The sequence below is a fragment of the Rattus norvegicus genome, chromosome 7, assembly GCF_036323735.1.
Source record: "Rattus norvegicus strain BN/NHsdMcwi chromosome 7, GRCr8, whole genome shotgun sequence".
In the NCBI taxonomy this organism is placed as follows: Eukaryota; Metazoa; Chordata; class Mammalia; order Rodentia; family Muridae; genus Rattus; species Rattus norvegicus.
The window spans coordinates 54,435,046-54,454,900 of NC_086025.1; the positions used below are offsets into that span (position 1 = coordinate 54,435,046).

Genomic DNA, 19,855 nt, shown 5'->3' on the forward strand with positions numbered 1-19,855 from the left:
GGAAAAAGCACTGGGAATCTCTTGTCTTTTCAGTTTATAATGGCTTATTATCCCAGACGACATTTCTCATGTGTGCACATGAGAAGAGTGGATCCTCTTGTTATGTGGAGAGTTCTTTGTGCGTCTAGGGACATCTGGTCTGGTGTCGACCCACCCTGCTACTTCGTCTTGGTTTTCTATCTGAACAACCACAGCAACATCTCTATTACTGTACTGCATTTCCCCCTTAGGTCTGACGTTTGCTTTGTACGTCTGGGTGCTTTGTTACTGGGTACATGCTTACTTGTATAATCCAATCAAACTGACCCTTTTGTCCTTATGTAATGACCTTATCTCTGAATGACAGTTTTGACTGAAAGCCTATTATGTGCAATTAAAATACAGCCACGCTGTTCTCCTCATAGGCTGCACAGAAGCACTTCTCCATCCTTGCCTATGGACAAATTTATAAACTTAGAAAATAGAACTACTTTTCTTTCCTAGTTAGTATTTGGGGGACAAACCTATTTTGTGTTTTATCACCCAGTATCCTGAGGATTTCTGTGATGGAGTTTTGGATCACATTAACAAGTTGGTCCACTTCCCAAGGCAGACGGCCTCTGCCACCAGTGAGTAAAAAAAGTGTTCTTCCTTCAGACCTCAAACACAGTTCTTTGGGTTCTGTCTATCTCTGCCCGTCCCACACAGGCCCCACTGCACATGTCTCTCTGTGTCAGTGACAGTGCTATCAAGTCTGAGCAGGCCTGGTAGAGACCTCGGTCCCGAGGACAGGCTGCAGACGAAGGTGAGTGGCCTCATGCTCCTTAAATCGCTCCGCAGCAGTGACTGCACCCCGGGTTTGCAATCATAAAAGGACAAGGACGTTGAAAATCCAAATGGCCCTAAATAACTGGTAAACTTGGAAACTAAAGTTACTGGCCCTTCCTTGCACACAAACATTGTTCACGGCCAACACGGACAGCTACAGTGTTCCTGTTTCCTCTTTGTGTATTTTAAGTTAGAGACTACATTTCCTTAAAGATTATCTTCTGTCTACCTTAGAGGTATTGTGCACACACATGAAGCTAGCCATATCCTTCTCAAGATGCCTTCACAATCCGATTCTATCAACATATACAATTGAGATATTGTTCTTGGCCACGATGTAAACAGACCAACCTCAAATAAACTAGCTGTGAGTTCTTCCAACTCCTGCCCAAGTTGATCTCGCACTTTCGAAAGTCTCTCACATTCTTCATCTTTTAACTTCAATTCCTATGAGAAATTGATAATTTTGTTTTAGATCTCTTCAGTCTGAAGTGAAACTGTAGATTATATAATAGTTAATAAATTATAACATGTTAATACCATCTCCTACATGTTATTACTGAAAATGAATTACAATTAATTACAAACTCTAAAATTATAACTAAGCCAACATGTTACATTATCTTTCTTCCATGAAACATTCAAAGACTAACTGTGACTATAACAATAAAAACCACTATTGCCCCTTTAGCTTTTCTCTAAACATACTTATTTCTACACTAAAAATTAATTAATTTTATTGGCATTAATAAGCAAAACTGAAAGAGGTGCATACTTGGTAGAAATAAGTATGTGGGGAAGATGGCTCAGTCAGTAAAGTCCCTGCCACAAAAGCACAAAGATCTGGTTCTGGACCCAGAGCCCGTGTGAGAAAGCCAGGCCCAGCAGTGCACGCCTGTAATCCCAGGTGAGGAGGCAGAGACAGGCAGATCCTCACAACCCACGGCTAGACAGCCTGCAAACCAGGTGAGTGCCAAGCTCAGTGAAAGCCTGTTCCAACAAATAAGATGAAGAGTATTTAAAGACCCCACCATTGACCTCGGGTCTCCAGATCCCCACATGCATGCACACACACACACACACACACACACACACACACACACACACACACAATGATTTCATTAAAGCATCAAACTGCTTGACTTTATATGCTGCCGTCACCCCAAGAGAACCAGAGAACCTCACAAGTCTCGGGACATAAGAGAATGTTTCCTCAATGATCGGTCAAGAGAGTGAGAGACTCGGAAACACAACTTACCACACGAACCTCTGAATACGAGGACTCTAACTTTGGGGAAAACGGAAAGAACATATCTGAGCAAATGGAAAAGCAGAGAGGTTCCCCAGGCCTTGCCTGGGGGTAAATGCAGCCAACACTTCCACCCTGGGGGCAGCTGGCTGCTAGGACACCCCAGCTCCCACCCAGGGCAGAGGTGCTGAGTGGCGAGCAAGACTTCCCACACAGCCTCGAGCTAAGGGAAAACCACCCAACCATGCAGACAGGTTGAAGCAAGGACCCGATGCAAAACTCTAATCCTACAATGCAAGGCTGAGACTCTCAGACGCTGCTCTGACAGAACCTGGCTGAACTAGGCACAACTCTGAGAGATGTTTAAGAGATGACAGAAATCACGAGGAAGGTCACACCGAGACCCTTCTACCTCACAGGGACCTAATACTCCACTAGAGACCCAAGAAACAGAAATGGATACATAGTTATAGTTAAACAGAAACAAGACCTCCTAGTATGCTCTCTTAGAGCAGAGTGTGTGCTGAACACTTCAAAACGCTGTAATACAGGATTTCAAGAACTCAATAGAAAATCTGAAGAGCTAGATGTGATTACCATGACACAACATATGTATGTCCTGAAACATACAGAGTAATATATTAATGTATATAATGCTTATGTTTTCTTTCTGTTAAAAACTTTAAAAAATTTAAAATTAAACACAAGGCACATTATCCATAAGGGAGGAAAAATCTGGATCAGTCTGAAACATCAACAGCAGGATTTTGAGACAAAACAATGAAGTGCTTTTTGAAGAAGAAAAAAAAAAGAAAGAAAGAAAGAAAGAAAGAAAGAAAGAAAGAAAGAAAGAAACTCTGGTGTATACTGAGTGTTTCCTACCAGCCAAAATATTCCTTTAATAGGCCACAGAGCAATACACCTGTAAGGCTTCAGGAAGTGTCTGCCCTATGAAACTGCTTGGGCCATGGAGCAGGGACCAACTGTCATAACCGGACAGTATCCAAGCTGCTGCAGCTTTGCTAAGAGTGAAACGGAACCTGACTAGAGATCTGCGACTTGAAGAAGCAGCGACCAAAAGAATACCAGTAACTGAGGGGCTGACTCAACGGGAGAGTGCCTGACAAACAGGAGGTCCTGGGTGTGAGGAGAGATGGACACGTGAATACACACACACACACACACACACACACACACACACACACACACACACACGGATGGACAAACAGATATGTGAACACACACACACGGACATACAGACGCACTGACATACACAGGGGTGGGGTACTCGACTAAGCCACAGACAGGAGAAAGTATCTGCAAAGGGCATATATAATGAACTATTACCCAAAATATGTAAAAAATTATAACATTTAGGAAAAACACTTTTAAAATGGACAAAACACTAGACCAAGACATTTCACCAGGAAGATACACAAGTGGCAAGCCTATGAAAGACGTTCTTTCATCAGGAACTGCAAATTACAACAAAATACCACCAGGCAACCATCAGAAAATGCTCAGCCCTTGCTGCTGGGAGTACAGAGCAGTGCAGTCACTCTGGAGAACGATCTGACAGTTTCTTACAACACCAGACACAGTCTTAACCATCATACTGGGTACAGATCCAAGTGAGCTGAAGACTTATGCTATGCAAAAACATACACACAGATGTTTTTACAACTTTATCTATGATTTCCCAAACTCTGGGGCAACCAAGGTTTCTTTTGTTAGGCAAACAGGTAACTGTGGTCAATGCACACAACAGATAAGCACCTGGGGGAGGAAGGGAGGAGAGTGGGAGGTGAGCGCCCAGTGGAGGTGGGGGTGAGCACTGGGGTAGAGGAGGTGAGTACTGGGGAAGTGGAGGTGAGTGTGTGGGGGAGGGGAGCACCATGGAAGAGGAGGGGAGCACCGGAGGAAGGAAGGGGAGCAGAAGGGGTGGAGAAAGGGGTGCACCCAGGGTGGGGGAGAATGAAGCTGTGAGAGGCAAGATACGCAGTGAGAAGTCACCTGAAGCAGCTGCATGCTGCATCTTCGGCTGCATTACATCCTAGACACAAAGCACATGAGTAGAGGTCACAGGCAGACATGGATCCTTTACAGGGCTGAGAACAGCCATCCCCAGTGAGCACCAAACCACTCCTGAGGAACACTGGACACTCACAGGAAGACTCCTGGTCTGCTCCCAGACAACTGGGGCCTCAAAGTGTGCCTGTCACTCACCGAGGCACAAATGTAGACCACCTACCAAAGCAGTGCAACTCCACCCCAGCACCGAAGGCCCTCAAGAGCTTGTGCCGTTTGCCCCTGCAGAGTTTGTCCTTGATTCACACTGGATCTGTCCAGTCTCTTCCCCTCCCCAGCCTGGTCCAATCCATCTCAACTCTCTCCCTACAAATGACCAGTAGCTTTGGTTTGTCTGCTTCGAGGTCCAGCTCTGCCGACCACAATGAGGTAAGATGTGCACTGTCCTTGTGTGGCTATTTTTAACATTCGCACTCTTCCTTTATCAGTGCCCTGTATCGTAGGTAACATGGTTATTCAGTCTTCTCTCCTTCTACAAACGCTAACTTTGTGTTAGGAAATCAGGCAATCGCCCTGGTTCCAGAGGGAGAGCTGGTTTTCATGAAGTCCCAGTCTAATGAGGATAGCAGAGCTTTTAGGCAGACTCACAAGGGAATCTGAATAATGATGGATGGATGTCAGGGATCAAAGAGTTCCAAACAGAAGGCATGAAGCAGTTTGTTTCACAGAAGATGACAATGTGGAGGTGGAACTAAAGAAAGGCAGGTTGATGACCTGTCTCGAGCAGTCTTGAAAGGTAGAGTAAGAAACAGGACTTATCTTAGAGTCAAGGGAATCACCAAAAAGAGAAGAGGAGTCACTGAGTTCTAATCCAGGAAGAACCATCAGGTTCGCCATTCAGAGTGCACCACTTGTACAGTTTGGTTAAGTTTAAAAAAAAAAAAAAATCACTGGAGACACGTATCACAGTAACTCCTCTGACGTTTTAGGCCAGTGACGTGGACTTAGAATGAGAATGTGGAAGGGGAAGGTGAAGGGTGGCTACACAGAACACCAGGGCTCTCAACAAGCATACGTCAACAACACTACGACTTCATCTTCTTTGTATTCCCAGGAGTCTTGCTACGTCCCGCAAGCGGATCCCAGGACTCAAGGTCCAGAAATTCTTTTGCAACTCAGCCCCCTCCCAAAGTAGCTGGGGCTGGCCAGCTAAGACCTCACCCCACCCCAGGGCAGAGGCTGAAGCAGCCGGGGCCTCTGGCACACAGCGCACTCACTACCGCTCAGCCACGCTACGCAGCTAGCTGGACTTCACGACTTTCATGATACACACTTCATACACACAGCGAGAAAGTGCTCTTAAGATGTGATTCAGTGCTTCTTGTCTTCTTAGGGCTGCCCTTCTTGAGAACTCCTTTAACTGACAGAGAACAGGTTCTTGTCCTGTGAGTCTGGGTTTCCACTTCAATACCTCATTACAGGGCATACTTCTGAAGGTGTTCCACCTAGTAATTAAAGTCAACAATAAAGCAAAAGCACCCAACTCACTTAGGTTAGCCTGGGCAGCACCGATCAAGTTCACACATGAGTTGGCGTCTCAACTGTCCTGTTAGGTCAGCTGGGAACAATTTTAAGACCCGCATTGGCTTCACAGATGTTAGGGAAAGGCAGTGCAGTCGCTGAGGCACATTTCCATCTGTTCTGTCCAACTACTAAACGCTTTTAATTTAGTGTGGTTTATTTCTTGAGACAAGGTCTCGCTCTTTTTCACAGTGGCCTGTAATTCACTATGTACTCCAGACTGACCTCAAAGTCACAGCAATCCTCCTGCCTCAGTGTTCTGAGTGCTACGATTACAGACATACACCACCAAACCCTGCCAAAGTAAACAAATACAGGGTCATGTCTAGTTACTGTCAAAAAATTGTTAACAAAATAGCCTAGTAAATGTTTCTCTTCCTTTGGCTACAACTATTACAGAGGGTCGTGCTAAATAAAGGGGCGTGGTTCTCAAGCAACTCCCTCCCGCTGTAAGCTTTCTTGTTGAGTTTACTTCTCAGGAGGAATAAAGTCTAAAGCTAACTCTTCACATCAGAAGGGCTGGGTCCTGGTGACGTAACAATTACCAGGGAAGTTTGTGGAAAATGCCTATTTCTAGGCTTCAACACACTAATCCTGTTTCAGCAGCTCTGGGATGAGATATGAAATCCACATTTTAATAAGGACATACTAAAGTCCTTATTCTGCCCAAGCTGACTTTCAGTAACAACCTGGGGAAGGCAAGCCAGACAACTGCAGAATCACACAATAACCCCTGACATCCCACAACTCTCAGTCCCACACATGACTCCTCCGTTCCAACACTGTGGCTATACTGCTGGACCGTGGCTGTTCTGTACCAGACTACAGAACCCAATACAGAAGAACACGGACCACTAACTACTCCCAGGGAAGCCTGTCTGCTACGGACCTTTGCTTCAGAGTACTGTGTACATAAGATGAAACTCTAGGTTTCTAAAACTCCGTTTTGCTCACAGGAAACTAGCAATGACCTATCCAGTGTATTATCCGTGTGCCTACTCACAACAGTATGTCTGCACGCCCACACACACAATCCATTTAATCAACACAATACAGCAAGAATATGTCACATGCTTTAGATACAATCATCAACAAAGGGACATTCTTCCTTGTGAGGCTGACATAACTGAAGTGTGTGAGGAAGTGAAGATTCAGAGCAGAGTGACCAGGTCGAGTGCGTAAATAAGCAGTAGATAAGCAACATAAACGGTCAGCTTCCGGTTCTAATCAAGAAGGCTAACAGGGCCCAACTTACCAGCCTCTGATACAACTGAACACCTAGGACAGTGTGCAGGCCAGTGCGCACGTGTCAACACTGCCTGTGACACCCAGAGGTGGGAAGCAGAAGGGAGCCCTGGGTCATCACGTGACCAGATGAAGCATTAGGAAGTTTAAAACATGCGCTCAGGAAACTCCAAGTGCAGTCACAAAGCAAACAATTATTTAAAAGTTTTAAACTCTGAACATGAAAACTACAGAGTCCAAAACAGGTTAGATATTGCAGACAGACAGAACAGCTCTGGAAACTATGAGGAACTATCCACAGCGAAACCCAAACAAAGGGAAAAATTTAAAAAAAAGAATAGAACCTAATGAACACATAACAGAAGTTCAAAAGAGGAGACTTAGGAAAGGAATGGAAAGATTTTTGAAACTGAAGCTAAAATGTCCAACATATTATGAAGACAGACACCCCCAGACGCAGGAGCACAGGGCATATCCATGCATGCAGACAGACCCCACAGCCCTGAAGAGACTACACTAACGGAGGAAACCACAGCAGCAGCTTACGGAAGACTCTCCCACATACACAGAGCAGCAGATGGCAGGGGTGACCCTGCCTTCCCGTGAGAACAGTGTGCCTGGAGACCACAAAGACCTTCAATGCTCAGAGAGAGAGAGAACATCCATCAGCTTCAGGGACCTTTCCACATATAAAAGGTACCCACAGCACACATAGACAGGGAACACACTCACGGTGCCCTTTAAATAGAAAGAAAAAGATGCCCGTGAGAAATCTAGATACGCATTAAACAAAAAAGAAACACTGGAGACAACAGCTCTGTATAAATCTCTTTACAACAATAAGCGTTTACTGTAAAGTAAAAGTGTGAGGTGAAATTTAGAATACATAAGGAAGATTACGAGACTCACTGCCCAGAGCCAGAAGTGAAAGGGAAAACACGCAGCTAAGATCCCCACGCTGTGCATGCGCCGCTGCGGTACACAGGTAGTGGCCGCTGGAGTTCACAGGCAGTGCCCCACTGCAGGAGAGGTAGCCACGGAAGGAGCTCACTGTCAGCCGTAAACCAATTACTCAGAAACTCAACAAAAACTAGCCAGTGAACAAGAAAGAAAGGCTGAAATTATAAAAAATGAACTAATACAAAAGGAGGAATAAAGTAGGTCAACGAGAACAACAGAATACAAACAGTAAGACAGTGATAGATTTAGCCAAATTTTAAGAATATTGTGTTAAGTATATACAGTCTAAAGATACCAGTTAAAGAGCACATATCAGCAAAAAGGACAGAAAGCAAGACTTACTTTAAACAGAAAAATACTAATAGGTTAAAAGGATGGACACAAGACAGCTAAGAGTCATCAACATACAAAAGGTCAATGGCATAATTTTAATGCATAAGTTATCAGAATTCAGAAAATACTTGCAATATTCGAGTTCTCCTCAAGACTTGAGTCCTACACATTGACATTAAAGCTATATTATGGGGTTGGGGATTTAGCTCAGTGGTAGAGCGCTTGCCTAGCAAGCGCAAGGCCCTGGGTTCGGTCCCCAGCTCCTAAAACAAAAAAACAAAAAAAAAACAAACAAACAAAAAACCCAAAAAACAAAGTTAAAGCTATATTATACTCATCCTAATAAAATTCAGTATGTATATGCTCATATAACATAATCATTTCAGTTACCTCAACCCAGCTCCAAGTACTACAACCTAAAGATTTCAGAGATTCTCAAGGGAGCTAGGAGATAGGCACGCAGGAACAAACATAAATGAATGTTTACGTTCATTTATAATAGATGGGGGACACATGCCTGAACAATGTCATAAACAAAGAAAGAGTGCATGACATATCTTCTCAATTTTTAAAATACAAATTAGTATTTGACACAACTGTCAAAATTATGTACATGGAATCATTCATAAACTTTACTTCTGCTGTCTGTGGGGTCAGGAGCAATACTTGTTTTATTCTTAATTTTGATAATCTGTCTCTTATTTTTCCTGTCAGTCTTGCCAGAGGTTTGTCAATTTTATTGGCTTAAAGAATCCATATTTTGTTTTATTCATTTTCTATTTCTCTTGTTAATTTCACTGAATTCTGCTCTCAATCTTTACCATCTCATTCTTCTACTCACTGTTCGAACTCTTCTTTTATTTTTAGGCTAATAAAGTAACATTGTTCACCATGAGTTTTCCTAAGCTAGAAAGAGGGCTAAACAGTTAAGAATGTCTGCTGCACAATCACGAGGACCAGAGCTCATCCCAGCACGCATGAAACAAGTCAGCATCCTAGCATCGCCTCTAACAGCCCAGCAGCTGGAGAGGACACAAAAGGACGGCCGGGGCTTGAGACCTTCTAGCCTAAGCAAGAGAGCAGGTCCAACAGAGATCCTGCCTCAAAGGAGCAGACAGAGAGTGACAGAGGAAAACATCCCATGCTGCCTTCTGCCTCTACACACACACACACGCACGCACGCACGCACGCACGCACGCACGCACGCACGCACGCACGCACGCACACGCGTGCCCTGTCTCCTAACACTATAGAGTGTGCTCTGTGATTCCGTCTCAATTGGGGCTGGGGGACAGTAAGAGCTGGCCATATTATCAAGGAAAGAAAAGTCTCCAAACAAAATACAGGCAATTTTCACAATTAGCAGAAGAAAAAACAGTAACAAACATTATTGCAACAATTCCTCCAAGTAAAAAGGCCTAGACTGGAGGCCTTCACAAGCCAATCACCTAAGTGAACCATGTGGAACTCATGTGGGATTTAACCCGTGAAAGAGTATTACAAATAAAGCAAGACACACGGTAGTCGGTCCATAGCTTCAGAACCTCAGTTCTCCAGTTCCTACTCCCAGGCAGAGCTTCTGAATCTCTAAAGCAATCTCACAAGCCACAGATGCTGCCTGCCCACCGAGGTTGAGTTAGGTAAGGCAAGGCTGTTGAGGCCATTCATGCTGCCACCCCAAGCAGTCACTTCTAACACTGTATGGAAGGACAACATGAGTTTCTTACCCTCTGAGCTTTTGCAAGTTCTTCTTTTAACCTTTCGTAGCCCTTCTCTCTAACTTCCAGAACAGATGGGCTCCGTAAACGGGACAGGCTGTCCGTGCTCAACCCAAAGATGTCATCGTTGCCAGCAGAAGCCTCTGTGACGGTGGCGCCCTGCAGAAACTCCCTCTCTGCGTTGCAGCTGTCCTTCCTTGAGGTGAACCTCGTGAGCCCTGCTGCCACCTCAGAGGCTACCGATGATGCTGGCTCTGGAACATGAATGCTGGAAGGAGAGAAAGCTCAGAGGTTTGCAGCGAAACAGTGAACTTGCCAATCTACATCTCACTAACCGCAGGTCCTCAAACCTGACACTTCAAGTGCTCAACAGCCATGTGGCTGGTGGCTATCAGTCATACTGCACACCACAGAAAGTGTTACTACAAACTACTTCTCAAGGAGCCTCGGGGCTCGAGGACTGCAGCCTGAAGTCTAAATCAAGTCTCCGCCTGTTCCTAAGACCCACAAGCCCGAAACAGATGACTAGAATTCAGTGACACTGAATGACCTGCAAAAACTGTATGAAGTCTCTATGGCCACAGGTTCTACTGGAACAGTCATACTTACACATTTACACAGTCTGTGGCTGCTTTCACACCATAGAAATAACACTGAAGAGTTGGAACGAAACCTGTATGGCCAGGGCTGGAGCGGTGGCTCAGTGGTTAAGAGCACCTGCTATTCTCACAGAGGACACAGCACCCACTCAGTTCCTGGGCCTCCACAGGTACCATACACATGCAGTACATAGACACACATGCAAGCTAAACAACCACATATAAAACATAAGAGCAAATAAAATCTTTAAAAAAAGAAATCAACTATGTGGCCTGCTAATGTAAAAAAATAATTCATTTGCCTGTAGTAAATGTCATCTCTGAGGGCTACCACCTCAGTCTGCTAACCTAGGCCTAGTCCCAGAAACTTCTAGTTTCTGTACAATCTAACGTAGGCCTAGAATTCCACCTCTGAGACTTGCTGCTGAATAAGCTTGCCCTGTCTAATTCTTTCTGAACTCTGGCTGGCTGGTCAACTCTGCTATCCTGGCTCAAACTCCTCTCTGAGCTGATGGATCCAATCTGGCTTCTCTCACCTACTCCTGAACTGCTCTGCTTAGCCTCAAACTAACTCCGACGATCTGTTCTAACCTTCTGGCTCCTTCTCATTCTCTGGCTCATGCTGTCTTCACCTGTGTCCAGCCTGTTCTCTCTTCAGCCTGTCTCTATAAGCTGACCCAGTAAAATTGCCTCCTTTCTCTCTGCACAGACCCTTAAGTAGCTTCCCTTTCCTCTCTCTTCTCTTGAGAGTCGGACATATCCTATTCTGTCAAATCTTTCTCTGATTCGTCACTTTGTGGCCACTCAATTAGACATCACTTTCAATCAAACATGTGCTTCCTTCAACAAACTAAGTTTACCTTCATTCTTTGGGATTAAAGGAGTGTACCTCCCAAGTACTGGGATTAAAGATGTCTGCTAGGGCTGAGCCACACCAAAACCAGATACAGGTTTTTGTGATCAGTTATCCTGCATCATATTAAACCTAAAACATTTTTTTGGCTGATCATATTCATAAACTTGCCGATTCCTGGTCTAAGGATTAAAATGCATCACTCTACATGGGCAAACATATTACTCATATTTTCTAAGACAAGCCAGCCAACTCTTAAAAATAACAATAACCCAAAGTACGTGTGCTATAATCTCCTACCTGATGTTAGATATTTCTGCACAGTTTAAATGCCTCGGGGATGAATACACAGGCTGTGTGGGAAGGTCAGAAAGATTTAAGGCATTGGCCTGGATAGTGGCAGAGCACAACGTCGAAGGGTGTGGCCGGTAGATGACGCTCGGGGAGGTAGTCTGCTCTTGGGTTCCCGGGTCACACACACCAAGAAGGTCTGGAGAGGTAGGCGAAGCGAGGTTCACTTCATGGAAACCTTCTAAGGGGTCGTTAGCCATAGCAAGACTTCATCATAGGACAGCCTAAGCTAAGCACAAAAGAATGTGGTTAATCCTAGGCAAAACCAAAATCCACACAGAGCATAAGCTTATGATAAAATACAGTCAAAAAACAACAATAAAAAGAGTCCAACCGCTTGACATTTACAAAGAGATCTCATGGTAAAAGTACTACGCAGAAGTGATTTGGGAGAGATGTGGAAATATAGAAATGTTGTCACAGCTGATACAATCCACAGGCATGAGGGAAGAAGAAAGCTTTCTTAATTTCTTCTATATCTATTTCTTCTATAACCTTGGTCAGAAAAAGCAGAAAGGACAGTAAAGATAAACACACACGCATTTAGAACAAGGGAGTTTAGGTCCAACTAACTTAGTCTATGCCCCCACTGTGACTTTCAGACAAACCAGTGGTTTTCATCTTGAAATCATTTCAGATTTCATAAGAACTTCAGAGCTGCCATGAAGCAGTCCTCATTACCAGGGTGCTAACATTTGTGAGCCACTTGAGAATGTTCAAGCCACTGTATGTACACAGACACAAGGACATGTACACAGCTAAGTCCAAGGATAGTCTTCCAGCTAATCATAAAATCAGTATCGAAATCTAGGTGATAACAACTGACCACAATTACCACCAGATGCGACCATGCTCCACTCAGAGTGCACGGACTGCTCCAAGGTTGGACTTTATGGGTTGAGCAGATCCAGTCCCAGGTTACATGCTTCACTTCCCTAACCCAAACCACGGGACGGGCCTAAGTACTCCGTCTCCTGGGTGTGGCGAGCACTAAAGAAGACAAGCCCTTACAGCACTGTGCTCCTGTGAACATTACCCACAGCCAGAATAACAAGGACACTTTGATTTCTACATCAGCAGGAAATACTTTGTACAGCATTGTTCAATAACTTTACAAAGTCTATACAACAACAACAACAACAAAAAAGGCAGGTCTCCCTCAAGTTGTCCTCTTAAGACTCTTGTAAACTATTCTTTGATCCCCCCCCCCCACACACACACACACAGGGAAAAGTCCAAACTCCCCTTCCCATCCTCCCTCCAGCAGCTCTTGGAGACTGAATGATCCTTCCCAGACCTGCAAAAGCCCAGCACCAGCTGCGCACACCACTTCTTCCAAAAATACAAAAATATTTACACACCTGTAAACTGAAAACTTTAATTATCCCCTATCACCAATAAAAACCCTTAAAAGAATATCCAGAAGAGACTAAAAATAGTGTGGAAAGTCCAGAAAGAAGACAGTAGACTCAATATTGATACTCTCTCAAAATTATAGATTACTACATGGGTATGTAGGAACAACCAAAATTTTACCAGCTAAATCTATAAACTCCCAACTTCAAAGTAAAGAAATTAACTAGTAACACATTTATTAACAGCAGACGGCAATTTCAGACCTCAAAGTTTAATGCAATGCAAAATATTTACTGTGCCAAATGAAAACTCAGATAATACTTCCTAATTTGTGTTTTATTGAAAAGAACCATTTTCATTTTTTACATAATTCACACACAAAATACAGCCAGAGAGGTTATACTAAAAGTATGCATTTCATTTGTCTCTGAATATAGTTCACTAATTCCTGATAGAGTTAAAAGAACTGAGCCTTATTCACACTGACTGACTTTCTAAACCTCTGACAGCCTTCTGTATGTACAGACCACCATGCTCATCTGCCCCACTGCCTTCTCTCAGCCTCTCCCACTCCCACCGCACCTCCTCTTCCCAACCAGCCCCTCCTATCACAGGTCCTCATTCACCCGTGCAGGTCTTAGGCAGGTAGCCACAGCTGCTGCGCCCAGCACTGCTGCAGCCACACCACAGTCAGGCCACAGCCAGAGAAGAGCATCTCGCAGCGCCCTCTCTACCCCCGGCTCCTACTCCGAGCGCTCTGGCCTCTTACCAGTCTCTGCGCTATTCTTGCTCTGGCCCAGCTGGGAGCTGCACTGGCCTCTGGGTATTAACACACGTTTAGGAGGCAGCTGGCTGCATGTCCCACTTAGCAAAATGCAGGAGTATGATCTCCGCTAGGACCCGATGCCCCCAGTCTGTGGTGTGGTTTACAGTATCAATCATTTTTCTCACCCACACAGCAGTGCTCGCATCAATGAGGAGACTGGTTAATCCCACAACCTTCCTGCCGATGGTGCACCAGTGGGCGCGCCCGCTTCCTGCCGATGGTGCACCAGTGGGCGTGCCCGCTTTGTAGGTCAGAACTGTAGCCTGCAGCTCTACAGCTGGTCCAGCCCTTTGACTTTCTCCCCTCAGGAGACTACACCTTCTGGCACTATGAGCACCACCAGCCAGCGGGAAGAAGCTTCTAGCTCAGAGCCAGCCTGCTTTCTCTGTCCCATATCCAGTATATGGTGTCTTCCTTCAGCTAGGTTCTTATAACCTAGTTCTGGTGTTAACCAAGAGCAGTGGCAGCAGCCTGTACTCATCTGACACTTTATCCTAACTACAATCCTTCCTTCTGTCCCACATAGGTCTAACTCAACTTTGTGTATATACCTTACAGGCTCACCAAACTACAAGACGTAACAACACCTTAATTTCTAGGAATGCAAAATGAGATAGATCTTCTGGAAGAAAGTGAGGCAATAACAACAGGTTCGTGCAGCGTATGGCCCAGCATGCTCTTAGGGCTGCAGTCCACGGATAAACAGGCAAACCAGAAAAACAAAAAACAGATAAATGCATCGTTTGTAAGAGCAGAAGTCTGACTTTATAAGGTGAGGACAGCCTCAGAACTATGTGCTACCCGTGTACGGGAAAAGATGCTTAGCACCCACATACTGCCGTGAATGACCTTGAGGGTATGCTGGACAAATTTAAAACAGGAAGACGGGCTGTATCCAGTAAGCTACTTTTTAAAAACGTTTACCACAGCACACATGAGGAGGACAGGAGGCAGCTTCCACGGCGCTGTGGGGAACTGGGATCAGAGACTTGTCAGGTTTGCTCACCACTGCATGAGTTACTGCTAAATCTAGGACAGGGGAGTAAAGCACAGACTATGTGTCCATGAACTGTACTCAACTGTATGCACAATGGACACACATACGCTGTGTACTCAGAACTGGAGGGTTACTCTAAAAACACAACCCAAAGTATTATCTCCAGTGGGAGGGAAAGCCATGCAGAGCGGATGGCATCGTGGCCAGACTTCTCTCTCACTGTATTTCTACTGGAACCTTAACTGGAAACTGAATGGATACTTGAGGGTTCTTTGGAAATTGGTTGGATGGTGTTTTGCTGGGGCAAACACGTGAAGGAACATTTCCTTACAGTGGACACAGGTGAAAGGCTCAGGCAGACTCGTGAAGGAATGTTTCGCTGAAGCAGACACAGGAGAGAGGATGTTCTGCTAAAGCAAGCACGTGAAAGGACACGTGAGGAAAGAGTCTTTGTTAACAGCACACATGTACTGGTCCACCTTACACTGCGTAGTTGAGCTGCATTTGTCAGGACTCCATCAAGACACATCAAGACTCTTCTGGTGCTGTGCTGCACTTTCTTGCCTCTCCTGTGGACTCAGGCTGATTGGATGCAGGCGCTGAGGTAAGACGTGTGCAGGACATGTGCTGTTTTGAGTTACGGTATAAACAGGACTCCACAGAGTGATGGAGACAGGGCTTGGCTTGCTGGTGCAGCTAGCTGTGCACCACCTATGGGTCTCGAGTCTTCATTGATCTTCGCTTCCCTGAGAAAGGAACAGCTGAAAACTTCCCCTGGCGTCCCTCCTGGTCCCTCCTGCTGACTCTGAGCTGAGGCTGAGGCCTGGCTGTCTCTGCTAGGTAGTGCCTTGGCTGCTGATTCCCATTTGCCATCCCGACTGTAGGGAACTAGACTGCTGGTGCATCCGTGAGTGTCTGTGAGAGAATGGAGCTGCCTGACCTGTGAACTGTGAACGGAACTGCCGGTTTCCAGACAACACAGACGGAGCTGCTCCCAAGAGCCTTTCTAAACAGGTCTACTTCCCCCGTATCCTTTCTTTTCTACTACCTCTAGTGGGTGGTGAGCTACAAGGGAGGTTAAAGCGTTTAAGAAACATAATTAGAAATAAGGTTTAAAAAAATTAGTTACAGGAAACCATATGAATATTAATTTTTTTAATGTCCGAAAGTAAAAATGCCTAACATAAAGATGGTAGTTTAATAAAGAAAATGTACTTCATGTGATCTTAAAACCAAGTAAATCCTAACGGTGTTTTCTAAGGACAAAGGCAGTGAAAATACCACCAGCTATCTCCAGTGATCAGATCAGCAGTGATATTGATGTTTTCATTCTAAAACTATCATACATATAAAATCGAGCAAGGAAGTCTTAATGTCATTTGTGACCAAGATGTTTTTAGATATGACAAAGGTTTAATAAAAATACAAAATCAAAAAAAGTTAAATCTTAACACGTCCTTCAATTAAGAACTCCAGGTCTTCCCTCTTGCCCAGACCTGCTACTGAGTTTCAGAACCACTACTGCCGCTCACTGACTGAAGGTCCTGACAACCTTGTCTCTGTAGTGATCTTAGTAGCTACTGTGATCCTTGTCTAAACCCAGTGAATTTATATTTACTAAGGTGGGTTTTTAAATATTTTCCTCATGACCTAAGCCAGGTGTATTACATACCAGAATGTAAGGATGAATTGATTTTTCCTTTTATTTACTAGTTTTAAAAATAATGAATTGAGGGGTTGGGGATTTAGCTCAGTGGTAGAGCGCTTGCCTAGCAAGTGCAAGGCCCTGGGTTCGGTCCCCAGCTCCGAAAAAAAAGAAAAGAAAAAAAAAATTATGAATTGATCTCAGTGTGTCTTCACTGTGTCCTCAATGCCACAGAAGACACAGAGGGCAGGGCTGAAAAGGGCCCAGTCAGTAAAGAGCTCGGTCCCAGAATCCATGGGAAAAGTGGGATGTACTGTTGTACTTGTAATCCCACACAGATGGGGGCTGTGTGCTGAACTCCCAGGGCTTCCCCCCTGGGGCTCTCCCTAACCCCCACCCCAGGCAGTCAGCAGGACAACTCCAGACTAATGAGAGACTGTTTCAAAGGGCAAGGTGGGTGGTCCTGAGCCACATTCGAGATCAACTTTTAGCTTCTACACACACACACACACACACACACACACACACACACACACACACACACACGGGGACGTGAAGAAAGATCAGGAGAGACAAAGAAACCAAAGGCATTCAGATACAATAGTGAAAGCCTTCCCCACCCCACTAAGAAAAACCATAGGAAGACAAAGTTCTTGGCAGGAGGCAAGGGTGTCCAAGGTATGGACTCAAACACCCATGAGAAATGAATCCAAGAGCTAATCATGTAAGACACAGAGGAGGGGCAATGACTCTGCTTCTGTTACATTAAAATCATATTTTCCCATTGACAGTGTATTCCCAATCTGACTTCCCTTGATAAATGAGTAGAAAAGGAACTACATTCCCAAATCAATTTGATATACCTGAACATTAATTTGATTCTCTAATTATAAAATTTGTTACAAGAACTACACTTCAGAAATATCAAAAGTTATATAGTATCAGAGAAGAAACATGAGTCACTGAAAAGAAAAGCTACAGATCTCAGCTTTGTAATTTTCTCTCTTTTTTTTCTATTTTTTTTTTAATGACTTGTCTTTATTATATCCTGGAAGGGCAGTCAGTGCTCTTAACCACTGAGCCATCTCTCCAGCCCCCGATAGCTCTTCTAGCTTAAAGTTCCAAAGTCCTTCCACAGTCCTCCCCAAAACTTGATACCCCACTCCTGGTATCAATTTGTCTTAATCAGGGGTTTTTATTCCTGCACAAACATCATGACCAAGAAGCAAGTTGTCAAGGAACACTTTCACATTGCTGTTCATCACTAAAGGAAGTCAGGACTGGAACTCAATCAGGTCAGGAAGCAGGAGCTGATGCAGAGGCCATGGAGGGATGTTACTTACTGGCTTGCTTTCCCTGGCTCGCTCAGCTTGCTTTCTTATAGAACCCAAGACCACCAACCCAGGGATGGCACCAGCCACCATGGGCTGGGCCCTCCCCCCTTGATTACTGATTGAGAAAATGCCTTACAGCTGGATCTCATGGAGGCATTTCCTCAACTGAGGCTTTCTCTGCGATAACTCCAGCTTGTGCCAAGTTGACATGCAGAACCAGCCAGTACACCTGTCTTGTTAGTCTTGTGGATTCCTACTTAGCACTTATGATGTAAGTTATAGTTTACCCTCCTTAGAGAGAGAGTTTTCCCCTTTTCCTTCATTACCTGTGCCTGCAGGTAATCATTGCCTCTGACAGCCACAAGTCATCTGTTGAATCAGCCCACTGCTCCATTCTTAGACCTTGGCCTCAGGATGTGCCTGAGGCTGAAGTTGGTGGCCATATTTGTGTATATACGGGAAGTGGTTGGATGGAGGTATTTAAGGAAGTGGACTAATAGGTAGAATTTGTAACACTTCAATTTATGATACCGTCTTGAAGTAGCAAATTAATTTAATGTCAGAAGCCATTTTTTAAAAAAAGTCATGCTAACTTAGAAAGTCATCTAAGAATTTAAAAAAATATCTTGCCAGGTGTGGTATCACATTCCTTTAACTCCAGCTCTAGAGACAGAGGTAGTGGAGCTCTTGATGTGGAGGCCAGACAGGTCTACATAGAAATTCTAGCTTAGTCAGGGCTGCCTAGTGAGACCCTGTCTCAAAAAAACAAAACAAAACCACCCAAAAACCAAAAGCTGTCTGTGCGGGTATATATAGCCTGTCCTCCTAACCCTTACAGCATCTCTGCATGGTTGGTAAATAATGAATTGAAAGAAGGAAGACGAAAATAATACTTATAATCCTTTAGGTATATAGCCTGGAGCTTATGTAAGTTGACCTCTGACCCTCTACATGGGTGCACTGACGCTGTCATACACTCACACCGTACACAGTTAAAATAACAATTTAAAAAAAAATTAAGGGCTGGAAGGGCTGGAGAGATGGCTCAGGTCCTGAGTTCAATTCCCAGCAACCACATGGTGGCTCACAACCATCTGTAATGGGATCCGATGCCCTCTTCTGGTGTGTCTGAGGACAGCTACAGTGTACTCATATATATAAAATAAATAAACCTTTAAAAAAAAAAAAAAAAAAAGAAGAGCCACCAGGATGTTAAGAGCTCTGTGGGATATTCTGTAAGAGCTTGAAAGGCAATACTGAGAACAGTCAGAACATGGGGGCCTGGCTTGTGAAATTTCAGAGGGAAGATTAAAGACTCTTATCAGTGCTGTTGCTATTTTGATTGTGAAGACTCTGTGGTTTTGGTTAGCTGGGGCTGAAGAATCAGCTGTGATTAACAAGACCAGAACTGCTAAAGGGAAACCTTTGCATCATGGGACGATTGACGATTGATGCTGTCAGCTGGAGCTAAGAAATTGGTGGTGATTAAGAAAAGATCAAGGGGTTGGGGATTTAGCTCAGTGGTAGAGCACTTGCCTAGCAAGCGCAAGGCCCTGGGTTCGGTCCCCAGCTCCGAAAAAAAAAAAAAAAGAAAAGATCAACATTCCATTGAGGTGAAACCTTCTGGGAAGTGTTTTCTGAGAGCACAAAGAGACTGTGTTCCAGAGATAGCCAACGTTGTACCTCGTGCTGTGGCTGGACTTGGTAATTTTAAGAGTCACCCAGGTGATACTGGTTTTGAAGGCATGAAGGGGTCATGAAGAACAGCTGAGGTTTGGCACTGAGAGGTCATAGAAGGCCACTGGGTGAAGGTGCAGCCTCAGTTGCAGTTGATGGCCCAGGACTGAAGGGGTCATGAAAAGGGGTTGAGGCTTGGCACCACGAAGAGAGCCTGTGAGAGGCTATTAGTGAAGCCTAGTTGCAGCAGAAGACAGCAGTGTTTTGGAGATGCCAGTACCGTGAGATGACCACCA

The 19,855-nt window shown here is 44.6% G+C and overlaps 1 protein-coding gene across 9 annotated transcripts in view; it reads right to left on the reverse strand.

The window, feature by feature from the left end:
- Window positions 1-19,855, reverse strand: part of Rab3ip (RAB3A interacting protein) — a 43,836-nt gene that overhangs the window by 17,628 nt on the left and 6,353 nt on the right. The window contains exons 1-4 of one of the 9 annotated variants that reach the window (XM_063263143.1): window positions 13,850-17,824; window positions 11,674-11,953; window positions 9,931-10,189; window positions 1,159-1,254 (exon numbers count right to left, since the gene is read on the reverse strand). In XM_063263143.1, coding sequence (XP_063119213.1) covers window positions 1,159-1,254; window positions 9,931-10,189; window positions 11,674-11,924 — 606 coding nt within the window. In that variant the 5' untranslated portion in view covers window positions 11,925-11,953; window positions 13,850-17,824. Of the gene's footprint in view, window positions 1-1,158; window positions 1,255-5,890; window positions 5,961-9,930; window positions 10,190-11,673; window positions 11,956-13,849; window positions 17,826-19,855 lie in introns of those variants that run through there. The other 8 variants (XM_063263142.1, XM_006241357.5, XM_006241360.4 and 5 more) reach the window with 8 other exon arrangements.